Genomic DNA, 15,825 nt, shown 5'->3' on the forward strand with positions numbered 1-15,825 from the left:
AGGATGGTGTCCCTCTCCAGCTGGCAGCCTCTGCCTCTTCTCTAGTGTTGTGCTGAGCTGGTGGCTCCTGTGTCTGCCCTCCAGAGGGATGGACGTGGCTGGCAGCAGGAGGACCACGGATGATCTGTGCACGCTGCCTCTCCCAGGCTCACTGGCTGCTCCCACCAGGGCAGGAGGAGCCCCAGTTCCCATCCTGGGATGGTACAGCCGTGTGTGGTCCTTCCTGGAGGAAGTTTGGTGCCAGCTGAGTCAGTGTGACTTCCTGCAGCACCTGTTTTCCTCAGCTCCTGTAAAGAGATCATTAACTTGAGTTCACCCTGTTTCACTGGGAACTATGAATCACTGCTAAGAGGGTAATGTGGCTTTAGATGGCTTTCTGGATTAAGAATCATATTTTAATTGCCTTCTCTGTTAAAGAATAATTCATGTCTGCTCTACCAAAAGGCGTGATAAACCTCTGTACCCTCACAGTGCTTCAGTTCCATTTTCTGGTGTGCTTCCCTTATTTAAAGCACACAGAGCTCTTTAGCTGCTGAGAGATCGTGAGTCATGCATTTTGATACTATAAAACGTGGCACCTGTGAAACTCTGGTGTCTCACAGCGTGGTTAGAAAAGTTATCAGGTCTGGGATCAAAGCACTGCTTGAACAGAGGCCTGAGCACACAAGGCTTTATAGGGATTTGTGGAGGTGTTTTGTCAGCAGACTGCTGTTTGAGTACCCCACGCACATACACACCCCTCTGTGGGGTAGGTGGTTATACCATGATGTGCAAATATAAATGCACAGGTGAGGTAGTTCTTAAAAAAAACCAAAAAAACCCAAAAAAACACCATTTCTTGGTAAGTTTAGCTGTAGTAGTAATGAACATCATTCGGTACAAGCTGGGGTCAGACTTGGGTTTCAAGTTAGATTTTACTTATGGGCTGTAAATCCACTTTTCTGGTAATTCCTGGGCATATTCTGTGCCTGTTAAAATGGTTGTTTTGTATGCATCTAGATACCTATCGAAGGAAAGGTGCAAAGGTTTTCATAAATTGCTGATGTTTTTGAAAGGGAAGTTTGCAAACTTGTGCACATTTCACTTTCGTGGTACAGAATTTGCCTCTCTCTAACAGAGAAGTAAAACAGCTAAGAAGACATGTTAGCCACAAATGCTGTATATCTTAATACCTTCAGAATTGCACTGGAAGTCCTGAGGAAAAGTCTATTTCCTTTTAATGAAAGTGGTCGGATCATCTTTATTCTTGGACTGTAAATCTGGGCGCTTGCAGTTCTGCTGCCTTGTTCAATAGACCTTTGGCTGACTTCACATCCTGAAGATGCATCTCTTACTGCAGCATGTTTTGAGCTTGGCAGGAAAGAGGATTGCAGTAGATTCCCTCTGCACCAAACTTGTGCCTTATCTGACACGAGAAGCTTGTGTTCCTTAGGGAGAGGTTTATTGCTTATTCTTTGCATTGTGCTAAACACTCATCTATCACAGCCTTTTTGTTCTGAGTTAAGCTCCTCTATTCACCAGTCACCAAAACATCTCATACAGACGTTCACTTTTTTGAATAGCCTTCTTTTTTTTTTTTGTCATTACTTCTAAACTATTTATAAAGAGGACATTCTGCTCAAGCTGCTTGTACAGTTCATGCTTTTAAAATTTGTTGTGCTTCTCTTAGCTTGGTCATCACTCTTGCCTCTTTGTGTTCTTGAATCCTACGGCGTTCCTTGCACTCACATTTAAGGTCTCTTGGTAAGAGTTGTGGGATTTGCAGGCTGCAGGCAAGTGGGGCATTGATATTCCTCTGGGAAATGAGGACTCTTCTTTGTCTGTCAGCCCTTGTGGCTGGGCAGACATCTGTCTGGGTTACCCAGTACCTGAGGCTTTGGGGAATTTCTTCAGTTTAACCCATAAATAAGGACTCTTGGAAGATAAATAGCAAAAGAACTGCTTTAGGAATTCCAGTGGGGTGCAAGGATACAGATATATCTGTGCTGTCCAGATAAAATTTCCTCTTTTAAAGAGCACAAATAAAAGATGTAAGTATTTTTGGTAAAATTCAACAGTAGCTGTTGGAAAATGATATTTAATTTCTAGATAGTTTCTGAGAGTTCTGGATCTTGAACCTGACTAGTTTTGCTGGCTGGTTTAATAGCTGCAGAATATAATCAATATCTTAAATTAAGTAATGTAACATAACTTAATCACAGTCTAAAAAAATCTTTAACTATTATATTAAAATTTGCTGGTTTAGAACAAATGTCCTACTTGTTGCTGACAGTTGGGTAGGTCATGGGTTTAATAGTGTAGTTCATATGTTTGCTGCCTGAGTTGTGGTGGATTATAATTGTCTCTTCTAAGAATAACTGAAAATATAGAAAAGAATGTGCATAAATAAACTGGCTGGTGTGTCTGGATTTATCAGCTAGCTTAAGGCTGGCTACCTTTGGAAAGGGCAAGTAGCAGAAAGAGTGTGAAGTCAGTGCTAAAAGCCTGTGGTCTGAGAAGGGTTTTCCAGAGTAGGTTTCAGTGGAAGAAATGACTCATAACTTTTCATTTCATGGTTTGATTAGAGCATTTTAATTTAACAGCAAAAATAAAAATCAAGTGCTCGGTTGTATTCGATTTACCTGTTCTGGAAGGGATTTGTGTGAACAGGTTCACAGGCAGGCTCAGCTGATCAGGTGGTGTCTCTGTAGATCACACAGCAGCAAACAGGTAATTCTTGCTGCCTGCTTCATGTTCCAAATCACTGTTCATGTTTGCAAATATAAAGATGAATACAACATAAAAAACGAGGTGGATGATCTTAATCTTGGAAATATGTACATGGCATGTGATTGCCTGGAAAATTGAAATGTGCAGCGTTTCTGAAAGGATGAAATACTGAACATTTCTCTTATTTCTGTTTTCAGCACCTCATCTCGTGTTGCTAAAGGAATCGAGTGCACAAAAATGAGCCTCCATGGTGCCAGTGGTGGACACGAGAGATCAAGGGACAGGCGCAGATCAAGTGACAGATCTCGTGACTCATCCCACGAAAGAGCAGAATCTCAGCTCACTCCATGCATCAGGAATGTTACTTCGCCAACAAGACAGTATCATTCTGGTGTGTTCAGACCTATACCATCTCGGGGTGGAAATTCTCTAAACTTGATTACAATTTTGTTAAAAGAATACAGTAAAAAGCGTTATTTGTTGATGACACAAAATACAGATTTCTTACATGTACCCTGGGCTGGGAATACCCTTTTATGGTAGGTTGTAACTTTTTTTTTCAGTCTGCAGTGCTCAGTCTTACACGATGCTTTTATTTAGTCCAAGTTACAAGAACAGTCTAATTTTTCTAAGATAATTGACTAAACACTTCCCCCTTGCTGTGTAGGGTCTAGGTATTTGGAAATAGAGGAAACAGGGATTTTTTTTTTTGAGTGACAAAATACAGTTTGTTTTCTTTGAACTACAGCACTAAGCACCAGCTGTGGTGCATAGCTTCTATATTGTGTCAAGTTGCTTTTTCAGTACTAGGATGTTAAATTTTCCTTGTAAAGACTTTGGGGAGGTGAGGTGGGTTTGATGTCTAAGTGACACCAACTCCAGGATCTCATATACGGACAGTTATTTCTGAAGGTTTCTTTAACCAGAATAAATTTAACCGAAATAGTTTGTAATTAAGTTATCAAGTTGACGTGTTTTATACCTGGAAAGACATAAACTGCATAGATCTCTTGTGTAAGTGTATAATTTAATTTCCTGTTCTTTCTCCCTCGCCTCGTCCCCGCCGCAGACCGAGAGAAGGATCACAGCTCATCCCGACCCAGCAGCCCCCGCCCCCAGAAGACGTCCCCGAACGGTTCTGTTGTCAGCATGGGGACCAGCAGCAGGAACAGCAGCCAGTCCAGCTCAGATGGGAGCTGCAAGGCTGGGGGGGAGATGGTGTTCGTGTATGAAAACGGAAAAGAGGGAGCTCGGAATGTGAGAACTTCGGAACGAGTAACGCTCATCGTGGATAACACCAGATTTGTCGTAGATCCTTCCATCTTCACTGCACAACCTAATACAATGTTGGGCAGGTTTGTAACTTCTTTGGGTGTTTTTTTTTGCCTTAACCTCCAACTGTTAGAGAGCCATTAATGCTTTTGGATGTTTAAACTGCTTAAATAGCTGTTGAACTCATAGCGCTACAGCTGATCTTACTGATGCTTAATATTACCTATTTGCAATGTCTTTAAGTAAAAATCAGATGCAAGTTCTCCTCTGTTTTTGCCAGAGAGGCCAAGAGATGTCTATTACCTAGAGAGGAAAGAGTTGATGAGTAAATTAACATTTCATGATGTGCCCATTTTCCTTCTGTCTTCCTGGCCATTGCTTCTGTGTTCAGTCTGCCTCATTCTTCCTCTTGTTTTCAAAGCTTCATAGAACAAAGTAGTGAGTGCAGATTGTCTTTTTCGAAATAGCAAAGAGGAAAACCTGATTTTGCTTAATGGGCCTACCCTGACAGCATTCAAGCTCAGCCCATTTACCTTCTGAAATGATTTTTGGAGAGGGCAGTGTCAAATAGTTGTTATAACAGACCTGAGCTTCAGCAGAGAGAGACCAAATGCTCAAAATGGTCAACAATTGAATAAAAGTCCACAGTACATATGTAATATTTTTTTGTAGAAACTTCAATGAGCAACATATTTAACATGTTTATTCGGTGGAAAAAGATTCTGTACTTTGTAATTCAGTACTTTTACTTGCCTAAATTCTGCCTGGTTTTGCAATGTCCAAGCACAGAGACCACCTCTTATAAACTTGCAGCAAGAAAGAAATGAAGGTTTACGTCTGTGTCACTCTTGATTTAGCTTTTTCATTAAAATGTGGCTGTTTCTTAGCACATGAGGGTATAATCATATTTAAAATACATATACATATATAAATCTGTTTGACAAGGTACAGGTAATAAATATGATTAAACAACTTCTGCTCTGGTTTAAGTTGCCAGTGTGGGATAAATAGTACCTTGATTTTAAGAAAAGTTGGGGAAGAGTTACAGAGAAAGTGAAAAATGTTCCTCTGTGTAAACTTTCAAGGGAAATAAATAGAAGTAATAATTTAAGATAAATCATTAAGGCATTTTTATATGTACAGTACATGCATAGATGTAAATATTTAGACAAACTGGAAGGGTACCAGTGGAAGTTATGCAGTGAAATAGTTCCCTTTTCCATGCCCAGCCTCAGAGTAAGCAGTGCTGCCTAATGCACTGGATTTTTTTGTGCATGTGTGATGCTGAGTTATTCTCCCTTTGGGATTGGTTCAAGGAACAAGCTTATTTTATCTTCTGCTAATTGAAAAGTAGGTTAATAAAGGTACGGAAATACTGCTCTAAAACGCAGGTTATTTATAAACCCACTTTCCCTCAATGTCAGTTCACAGGACACTAAACAGGAGCAGCTTGACTAATCTGTTCTGGGAGGTAAAAGTTACTATAATAAGAATTATTTGCCTTAAGCTTATATCCTGTTACGCTGCCTTTTTCTAAATATTATTTCTTGTCCCGAAGAGTGGTCAGAAAACACTTGTCAGATCATTAAGTGAAAAAAGTTACTTCCTTTCTCCGTTATAAATGCTCTCAGTTACACCAACTCTGCTGCTTTGGGCTGTGTCTATGAGAGCAAACCACAGGGGAATATTTGTAAATAAAACAGGGAGTAGATGGCAGTAGTTTTTGTAAGCACTGAGTGTAATGCTCTATCAGAGGAGTGTTTTAAAAACTCAGATGCTGTTTGGGACTTGTAGTGTTTCCCTTAGTTTCACTTTCCTTGTGTCCTAGCAGGGAGAAATAGGCTGCACATGCCACCCTTAAGTGCATCTCTCTTCTATCAGACTTTTATTTTACCTTTGAATTAACTAAATCTTTCCAATGAAACCGAAATGTTTTGATATAACGAGAAGTCCTCAACAGAACCTGTTCTTTTGTTACATTGCCCCACAAATGCCAAACACTTGTTTGAGGTTCCCCCCACCTTTGGCACTGAGAGGAAATGGCCTGGTCTGACTTTTATTGTGCTTGGAGGACAGATTTGGATTGAAGAATAAAAGTAGACTTTCCTGAGTTACACTGCCCTACTCTGTTTTCTAGTAGTCCTGCTAAACACAAACCAAACTGAACAGTGTGCATACACCTGATACAGAATACACTGTTTTTTCCCTGATGTTTTGTTACAATTTTTGACACTTCTCTGTTTTACCAAAAAAAAAAAAATCGTAGTAAGGAATTGTAACCAAATCACTTTGATTCTTGAGCAGGATGTTTGGGTCAGGCAGAGAACACAACTTTACACGTCCTAATGAAAAAGGAGAGTATGAAGTTGCTGAAGGAATTGGTTCCACTGTGTTTCGTGCTATTCTGGTGAGTTTCTGTTCAGACAAGCACTGTGAGTATTGGGAGTCATGACTTCTTGGTTCAGCCTTACTGTGCTTTGTGGATGGCATAGGTACTGCTCTTTTGTTGTTTTGTAGAGGGGGGAAAATGCTTGATCTGAAAACCCCCCCTGGGTTTTCTAGACATGAGCGTGTGACAGCCAGGGAGAGAGAAAGCACACGTGAAATAAACCCAAAAATACTGCCTGCCAGAAATTAGTTCACCTCCTATGCACGAGTTCACCAAATTCAGGTACATTCAGCCCTGCTTGTGCTGAAATTAGGTGAAACAGAGTACTGGAAGTTAATTTACTGCAGCTAAAGGAGTAAAGCAACCTTCAGTCTGAGATGAAAACGGCCCCTTAACATATTTCATATCTACAGAGAGAAGCAGAGCTGTTGTACTGCTTTGTCAGCAGACTTGCAATAGCAAAAGCTGAGGGAAGTGTAGATAAAAGACAGCTTACATGCACCAAAATGATCAGTATTAATAGTTGTCACTTGAATAACAATTTTAACCAGAACCTACTGCTCTGAATGCAGCTCTGGAAATGGACAAAATTGAGGATAAAAGACTCACAGTGTTTCACATATGTTGCTGTCTTACATTTTAGGGGCTTTCTTTGTGGGGAAAGCATCATTAATGAAATGATTGAATGTTTCTGTCGATGAGTGTTGAAGTGCATTGTGGTTTTTGTTTGCTGCATTGCTGCAGGATTACTACAAGACTGGAGTGATACGCTGTCCTGATGGGATATCCATTCCTGAACTGAGAGAAGCCTGTGACTATCTCTGTATCTCCTTTGAGTATAGTACTATTAAATGCAGAGATCTCAGTAAGTACAGAATTTATTAAATCATTGGAATTATATAGATTGATTTAAGCAAATGTGTGTGTGTGTGTGTGTGTTAATTCCAGATTGTATCCTTTACTGAGGTAAGGAAGATGGCTGACACTACGTGGACAAAACCCATCCCTTTTTGCCTCTTATGTAATAAAGCCCCAAAGCCAATGGATGTGTGTTTTTCTGAGATATAATGTTTCTGGTATTTCAGTATCTGATTCTCTGCTGGGGGTCAGCCCTTTGTAATTATTACACCATTGTTACATTTGCAGGACAGATACAGTAACACTGAGTGGTATCTTTTTGTGCAGAGGACAGGGAGATGATTTATTCAGCTCCTTGCTTAAGAGAATTAATGTCTCCCCAGCAGAAGCAGCTCAGCTTTGCTGCTGTGTAGGGTGTACCAGTGCTCCCAGTATGTACCATTCTCTTCAGCTCCTTCCATCCCTGAGCACAGCCCAAGTTTTGGCCGGTGTTTAGGAGCCCTGGGCTGTGCCCCTGGTCCCTGAAATCTCATGGGGTGTGTGCAGAGCAGGCCAGGCCGTGGCATTCCTGGTGGCAGGGCTCTGTGGGACACCTGTGCCTTCCCCAGGAGTGCCGTGGCCTCACCGCCTGTCACTACCCGGTCACAGGCCTGGAGCACTCTGTCCTCAGCACAGGGATTTAGCAGCTCCTGCTGAGAGGGCTCTGAGCAGCTTTGCTTTTAAGCTACTGCCTTTGAAATGCGGGTTGTGTGCTCTACTCTTTCAGCAACTGGCTTAAATAACGTTTCTTTTAGGAAAACAGAGAGAGTGTCTTGCACAGTTACCAAATGTTTAGCAGTAGTAAAAGAGGAAGAAGGTCTCCTCAAAGTCACTCCTGTCTGACCAACCTTATGTTAATATCTGCAGGATAGTTTCAGCTTCTGGTAAACATTTGAATAAGTTCTGAACTTACACAAACTAATAGACTTAAGTGTCTTTACCCTTGTCTGCAGAAAACCCCACGAGATAAACGGAACTGCTGTGTTTCTTATTCCTGCCTTCATCTTTTTACCAAGCTTTCAAATGTGCCTAAATGTGCTTAAAATTTTCTTCCAGGTGCTCTCATGCACGAATTGTCAAACGATGGTGCTCGCAAGCAATTTGAGTTTTACCTCGAGGAGATGATTCTCCCCTTAATGGTCGCCAGCGCCCAGAGCGGGGAGAGGGAGTGCCACATTGTTGTGCTGACAGATGATGATGTTGTGGACTGGGATGAAGAGTATCCCCCACAAATGGGAGAGGAGTATTCACAGAGTAAGTTTATTATCCTGGTTGCCACCAAGCCATCCGTGGCAGAGGTAGCAGTGAACGTGCTGATTTAAGTTGTACGTAAGCACCGCTGGCGAAGTCTTAACAACATCCCTAATGCCTCACGAAACAAAAACCTCTTAGTTTTGGTAGTTCTGCTTAATATTTTGCTTCATAGAAGCGTATGTTGCTTGCTGTGTTCAAATCTAATTATAAAGAGGAGCTGATTTTTATTGTTAAGGTATTTTCAGCCAGTGAGGGGGAGGAAATACCAACTTTTCTCATCAAGCTCTTTCTGAAAAAGTCATGTTTACTGTGGAAGAACAACTGGAGGATTTTCTTGGGGAAAAAACCCAAGTGTTGTTATTTTTGAAGTATTACAGATGTGTGTTTAGATGAGTTTAAGCACCTGTGAATGCTGCATCCGTGCTCTCCTGGTAGCTGAAGATGTTCCTTCACTGTGAAAACAGCAAATTTGGGGGGGGGGGGGGGGGGGAGGGGGGGGCCTGAGATACTCTTTGCACTCCAGTAACACAAAATCTTCATAGGAGTCTCTTCAGAGTATTACAGTTTTATGTACTGTTAGTTTGGGGTTTATTTAAATTTAAGAAAACCAAAATACCAACACAAAAAATGATGGGTTTGGAGGATGCAAACCTGCAGCTGTTCTTAAATAAGGGAGGCTCTTTGAGACATAATGGCCCTAGAAACGTGAGCTAATTGTGTTACTGCATTGGAACAGCCACCTCTGATCTATATTCACAAAGATGCCAGTTAAGAAAACCCCCTGCTCTAATTAGTTAGGCACACGCTTGCCTTTGACATTTTCTCACTAAAATGTATTTTTTAGTTATTTACAGCACAAAGTTGTATAGATTCTTCAAATACATTGAAAACAGAGATGTGGCCAAATCGGTGCTGAAGGAAAGGGGGCTCAAAAAGATCCGACTGGGCATCGAAGGTAAGGGAAGCTCTGCTGGCACTCTCACTCTGGGCTGGGAGGGCTGCTGCACTTCTCTGAGCCTGGTCTGTAAAATCTCATTAAGCAGTCATGGATTTTTGTCATGAATGTAAGAACTGTGTTTCTTTGCATTACATTTTTCCTCTGATTGTTGACCCAAATATTTTAGAATCCAGCCTTTATAATTAGCAGGATTTCTCTCCTTCACTCACCACGTTGTCATAGTTACGTTTGTAATTTGCCAGCCAAAAGCAAATGCTTTTAACTGGTTGTGAGCTCTAAAATAAGTCATTTCAGCTGAGCAAGGTGGGAGCCTTCAGGCTGACATGCCCTTCACTGAACAAGAGCTGGCTCTGTCTGTAATGCTGGCTAATACCAGATTATTTCTGCTGGCATTTCTTGGTTTAGACAAAGAACAACTGTTTGACCAAACTGTAATGCTGGTGCCCTGTAACAATATGTAAAATTAACATTATTGCTGGGGCAGAGGGGGGAGATGACAGGAATGCAGCATAACCAGAATTCACAATTCATCTAAAACCATGTATTTTCACCCTTTGGGGAGATGGGAGGAATGTGCTGGGATTCCACCTGGAAACTTAAACCGGAGATCAGAGTGACACTGAGATCTCATTGCTGCTTTCCCATCAGTGTTGTAGAGACAGTGGCTGCTGACAGTGGCTCAGAGAAGGAGCTGTGGCTTTGTCTGTGAGGTCTGGGTGGCAATATATTAATTATTATATCTCTGTGGTGGCACTATACTAATTATTGTCAGTACTGTGGCCTTTCCTTACACTTTGGTTGTCAGTTCAGCTCCTGACTCCATGTCCTGCTTGCACAGGGGACATGAAGAACAGCACGATGGCATCTGTTTCCATTCAGGATGTGGATGGTGGCAGCTGCTCATCCTCGCTGTGCTTCCACACACATTTCTTCTTGTGAAAGAAACCCTGAACCCCAGAGCACAGGCAGTGTTGGGCTGGGCTCTGGGCAGGGCAGTGGTGACCGTGCTGTGTCTCTCAGGTTACCCCACGTACAAGGAGAAGGTGAAGAAGCGGCCGGGCGGGAGGCCGGAGGTGATTTACAACTACGTGCAGAGGCCGTTCATCCGGATGTCGTGGGAGAAGGAGGAAGGGAAGAGCCGGCACGTCGACTTCCAGTGTGTGAAAAGCAAGTCCATCACCAATCTGGCGGCGGCAGCAGCGGATATCCCCCAGGACCAGCTCGTGGTCATGCACCCCACCCCCCAGGTAGACGAGCTGGATATCCTGCCCATCCATCCTCCTCCCAATAACAGTGAGATGGATCCCGAGGGACAGAACCCACCGCTCTGATCTGGACTCTTACTAAAACAAAAGCATGCTCCTTAAAGTGACTCTGTACTCAAGTCATACCACACTGCAATTCCAGTTTTTTTCCATTGTGTTAACGGTGTTTAGGGTATTGCAGTAGGGACCTTTGGAAAGACCAGAGGGTTGTTTTTTGGAAGAGTACAGATCAAACACCTGGGTTCCAGTTACATGTGTATGTGTTTACCAGTAGGTTTGTGACGTTGGTGATTTGTCTGCTGGACTGTCCTCACTCTGAAGCCCCTCCAGGCCCAGGGGATGCGTCAGCGTTGTGACACAGGGGTTGGAATGCAGAGGTGGAATTGATAGTAGCACTTTACAAATGGTTGAGAAGTGGAATTTGAAGCCATTTTTTATAAATGTATTGCACAATGCTAACAAAGTGCTTCTATCAAAACTGTACATAGTTTTGCTCTGAATAGGTTGACCCTTTTAAAGTTACTGTATATGGTTGAGCACAAAACTACTACTGGGTTCTTGGATTGAGGATGTGATTCAATGACCCACATAACATCTTGTTAAACTCAAAGTTCTTTAGTGAATTTTTTCACTTGTTTGCAGCGTGAGCCATGTTCAAAAATTGTGAACAACGGATAGGGGCTTTATCTTAAATTTTGCCTTACCTTAAGCTGTTCACAAATATTTATTTAATACATTTTTCATAAGTGTCATGAAATAGGAAAATGCAAATGGTTCATTCTTCATTTATTAATGATTGTAAACAAGTTTTTCATGCAAATAAAGTTTCCATTATTTTAATGGGCTCGAATTATCTGTGAATTATGTATTTTTAGAGCAGTTGCTTTTCTTTCCTAAGGGAAGGATAGTTAATATTAAGTGAAAAACAAGAATCTGGTAACATCAGCCTGTCATCTCAACCTGCTCTCCTGTTGTGCTTTTCTTAGTACAAACTCCAAGATAGCAGTAAATAATAATAATAGCTTCTCTGGAAACTTATTGTTGTGTAAGTGTAGGTAAGGCCTTGTATTTCCTCCCTTTTCCCCCAAAGCTAAAGAAATGATGAATACCAAGTGCTTCTAGCATGCACCTTCAGCAGGGTTTTATCAAATTTATTTATCAAAGTAAATGCTCCGTCTTAGAACAAGGGAAACATTTATTTTAAAAATATTTAACTGTCTAATACATTACACTTTAACAATATTTATAGTAAAGGATTCTTACAAGAAAGAATAAACAGCTTTATGGTAAAATTAGTATAAGAAATATCCACATGGGGACTGTTTTGCAGTGTAAAAACACACCATACATCTGAAATGGTCATTTGCATATAAAAGCTACCACTGATGCCAGTGAGTTGCACAGTGATTTAAAAAAAAAAAAAAATTTCAAACAACAGAATCCAAAATATACAAGTATTGCAAGCTATACACAGCTAACCAAATCAACACAGAACACTGTAGCAGGTTATTCCACTTTGTCTGAAGTTACACATGGTAAGGATGAGTTGCATTCTGACACGGCTTTTATGAAATCCGTACATAAAAGCTCCTCAGTCCCACGAGTTTCACAGACTGTAGAACTCCACCAGTAAATGCACTTTGATATTTGGGGGGTCTGGGGGCATCATTTACAAGGGCCAGGGCAGGTCACTGAAGTCCACGGGGCCGCCCAGCCCCGCGTCGGCCTCCAGCAGGCTCATGATCACGGCCATGGCGGCCTCGTCGTTGCTGGGGCTGCTCGAGCCCTGGTCGTTGTCGATCATGTCGATGCCGATGTGGGAGTTCTCCCCTGGGGGTGCAAGCACAGGCAGGGGGCTCGGTTTGGTCACTTCACTGCTATGGGCACTCACCCCGTGACCTGGGGTGGAACATCTGAGCGTTCCTGTTTGAGGAACAGCGATCTGCGTGACACCCGGGGTGCCGCGGGGTCAGGGACAGCGCTGTTAGCGGGTGTCACTCCTCAGAAGTGACCAGCGTGCCTGAGAGGGACAACCCTACGTGCAAGAGTTCAAATACAAGACTAGATCAACATCCCTCTTCGGTTGGTTGAAAGCATTCACAAAAAGCAGGCAGGGAACTGAGCTAATTCACACTGATTCAGCAAGAGAAAAGGGGCTTCCACGTATTGTCTAAAAGAAATTCCAGTATGAAGTTGGGCTGCCAGGAGCCTCCTTAGCAAGCAGAGTGGTTGGTTATGGGCTTTATGCCTCAGCTGCAGCCTGCAGGTGGTAAGGGCAGGTTACTGCTCAAACCAACCGTGTTGTTACAGTGTCTGTGTGTGTTCAGCTGCTACTGAGGTGTGTTACCGAGTGACTTCACTTACCGAGGATGGAGGAGTTGTCGGAATAGGGGTAACCAGAATTATCCTGGATTTGCCCAGACAGCAATCCAGCTGAAGAAATGTCTGGAGTGCCACCATTCAAGATCTTGAAAGAAAAAAACCAGAAGCTATAAACCAGCATGAAATGTTGCAGTAAGTCTCAAATTGTCCCAAATTGTCCCATATTGGATGGACTTCCTGAAAAAAACCCCGAACATCACCACCTAAAGGTTACTTAATCAGACTAGTTGTAAACTAGGAGCTGCTTTCCTCTGTACCAGGCCCATGGAGCAGATGTCAGAAACACCCAACCTGTGTTTTCCTTTGTTCCATTCCAGCAGCCCCTACTATATGTACATGTTGAATATTTTAGGGCAGGAGGAGCAAGGATAACTATTACCAGAATTATAACTCTGTTTGTCACAACTTCAAGTTTTATTTCAAGAACAGAGCCAGGAATAGACAGAAATATTTACTGTCAGCTGTATGCTCCAGTACAAGCAATTCTTATGTACAGTCATAATTTCTGGGGAAAAAAGGTTAAGTGAATCTGAGACAGTGTATAAAGATTTGAATAAGTGCTCTTCTTGGATATAACTACCATAAACAGCAATTTGCAGACAACTGAAAGCAGCCAGGACAAGTGTTCAGGTGGTTAAGTGCTGGTAATGGTACCTAAGTGCTCCTCAAGCAATCTTAGAGCAAGGCAGGGTGCACGGTGTTGATTTAAAAATAAACTCTGAGTGCCCAGCAAAGCATTTAATTGTCATATTTTGTAACACCGGCGTGATTCATCCGAGCACAGCCAGTGCTCCAGCAACAGCACTTCCAGCGCTCACCAGCACGGGGTGTTGAAGGGTTTTTGGAAGCTGGGAGAGATGAGCAGAGCTGTCCCTTGCAGCTCTGCTAAAAAAAAAAACAATCTAAGGAACAGGTGGATTTCAAAACCTGCTGATGTTTGGGAACTACTGCTCTCTGCAAAGGGGTTTTGGCCACCAGAATACTTTGACTGGGTCAGACTTTTCCAGCCGAGCAGCCAGGAGTTGTTCAAATCAGCTGTTCCACAGCAGCACGACCCCACATCGCTTGCCACTGCTGCCACAAGACTTGGTAAAGCTTGTCCTTACCTTCTTGCCTCCCGGGGAGGAGGTGTCAGGTGGTGGGGTGCTGGTGATGTTCAGGGGACTGGAGCCGCAGCTGGAAGGTGATGATCCTCTTATCCTAAAATATGGATAAAATAGGGCATGGATTTACCAGCAACAGATGCCAGAGACTTGGAAGTTTCAAATGCTGACTTCAGTATCAGGTGCCACAAGGTGCTAAAAGCATGAATTTCATTTTTGTAATTTCCTGCCTTTTTCAGTGTTGCTCAGACCAGCAGCAGCAGCAACGTTTTGATTTGCAGCCAGATAAACAGTCCTGTGTAAATCCAGCTCGGTCTGCAGGCTTTACTTCCTCCCCTGTTTTTGTTCCTGTACAGCCTCCACAGAGAGTCAGAAAGAAAAGGTCCTGGGTGCTGAGGAAAGCCTAATTTTTTTTGTGTGTGTGTTTTACCTCAATACACCCCAGCTAAGAAGTCCAGCTGCCTCAATCACAGTGACCCAGACTCCTTCCATCAGCTACTGCTACAGAAGTACACTGGACACTTGATACAATTCCTTTTTTTTTTAACTGCTCAAAGCAGCAGTTTTTACTTCAATTTTCCATAGCTTGATCAAACATCTTTAATAATGTATAATGTATTGACTGTAGAACCAACAAATCTCTAGACTAAAGGGAGGAGGAGGAGTTACAGAGAAAAGCAATGGAAATGGGAATCTTATCCTTGGCAGAGTTCCCCTGGGAAAGCTGAACAGAAGGCAGCTTTGGAAAATAGTAACAGCTGCTGAAAAAGGACTGGAACTAACCCAGGATCTGAACTGAAATGCAAACATGGGGGGTAAACTGCACTACTGCACTGCTGGGGCTAATGAGGTGTTTTACAGCTACTCAAAGGGATGGTTACACCTCCAAGTACTGGTTCACCCCTGATGTGGCTTTTTATTTTTTTTCTTTTCTCCTTCTTCCTATTCTTACAGACAGGAAGGAAGCCTCATGGATAGGCCTGTTGTTCCCTGGTATTCTCCTGCCTGCAGCAGGAACAAAACTGTGGGAAAGAGACTGAATGTTTTCCTGAATTGCAGCTCAGTCTGGTTAAATTGCTGCCACTAAACATCTGCTGGGTGAGACCACTTTCATAGGAAAGGGAACAATTCCCAAGAGAAAATTCGTGAAGAACAGCGGTTGTTAGCCAACAGAAATTAAGTGGTACCCACTGAAAGCAGCTGCTCACACAGGTGAGAGACAGGACTAACAGCTCTGCATTCCCACAGTCCCTCACTGGAGGGGGCTGCAAGACCCCGTGTTTAAACCAGCCCCACAGCCTGGGAAGGCTGGGCTGCCTCCAGCACAGTGTCCTTGCTCCAAGAGCTCCAGGGGGGAACTGTGCAAGCTGAACGTGCACATCCAACAGCTCCAGAAGCATCTGAGGGAGTGGATCACCCGAAAACAAACATTGCTTTTCTGGCAGGTGGTCATCAGCTTTGGCATTTGGAGGTTGTGCCACTCACAGCCTCAAGTTTCCTGGAAGAAGAACAGTCTGGAAAGGATTTATTTCTAGTTAGCTGTTCTTTTTAACTACTGTTTCTGGTAAACAGATAATCATCACCATTACCAAAAAG

The 15,825-nt window shown here is 42.7% G+C and overlaps 2 protein-coding genes across 13 annotated transcripts in view; one reads left to right on the plus strand and one right to left on the minus strand.

Moving 5' to 3' along the window:
* Positions 1-11,594, plus strand: part of BTBD10 (BTB domain containing 10) — a 28,110-nt gene extending 16,516 nt beyond the window's left edge. For all 6 annotated transcript variants that reach the window (XM_027651375.1, XM_027651379.1, XM_027651377.1 and 3 more), the window contains 7 exons: positions 2,907-3,100; positions 3,779-4,064; positions 6,286-6,388; positions 7,115-7,235; positions 8,324-8,521; positions 9,366-9,476; positions 10,500-11,594. In XM_027651375.1, coding sequence (XP_027507176.1) covers positions 2,907-3,100; positions 3,779-4,064; positions 6,286-6,388; positions 7,115-7,235; positions 8,324-8,521; positions 9,366-9,476; positions 10,500-10,810 — 1,324 coding nt within the window. In that variant the 3' untranslated portion in view covers positions 10,811-11,594. The remainder of the gene's footprint in view (positions 1-2,906; positions 3,101-3,778; positions 4,065-6,285; positions 6,389-7,114; positions 7,236-8,323; positions 8,522-9,365; positions 9,477-10,499) is intronic.
* A 266-nt stretch (positions 11,595-11,860) lies between these two features.
* ARNTL (aryl hydrocarbon receptor nuclear translocator like) overlaps positions 11,861-15,825 on the minus strand; it is a 51,710-nt gene continuing 47,745 nt past the window's right edge. For 6 of the 7 annotated variants that reach the window (XM_027651373.1, XM_027651372.1, XM_027651371.1 and 3 more), the window contains 3 exons: positions 14,233-14,326; positions 13,109-13,211; positions 11,861-12,574 (listed from right to left, as the gene is read on the minus strand). In XM_027651373.1, coding sequence (XP_027507174.1) covers positions 12,414-12,574; positions 13,109-13,211; positions 14,233-14,326 — 358 coding nt within the window. In that variant the 3' untranslated portion in view covers positions 11,861-12,413. The remainder of the gene's footprint in view (positions 12,575-13,108; positions 13,212-14,232; positions 14,327-15,825) is intronic. The other variant, XM_027651368.1, reaches the window with a different exon arrangement.

This window comes from Corapipo altera, unplaced genomic scaffold (assembly GCF_003945725.1).
Source record: "Corapipo altera isolate COAL_440 unplaced genomic scaffold, ASM394572v1 78, whole genome shotgun sequence".
NCBI classification, from domain to species: domain Eukaryota; kingdom Metazoa; phylum Chordata; class Aves; order Passeriformes; family Pipridae; genus Corapipo; species Corapipo altera.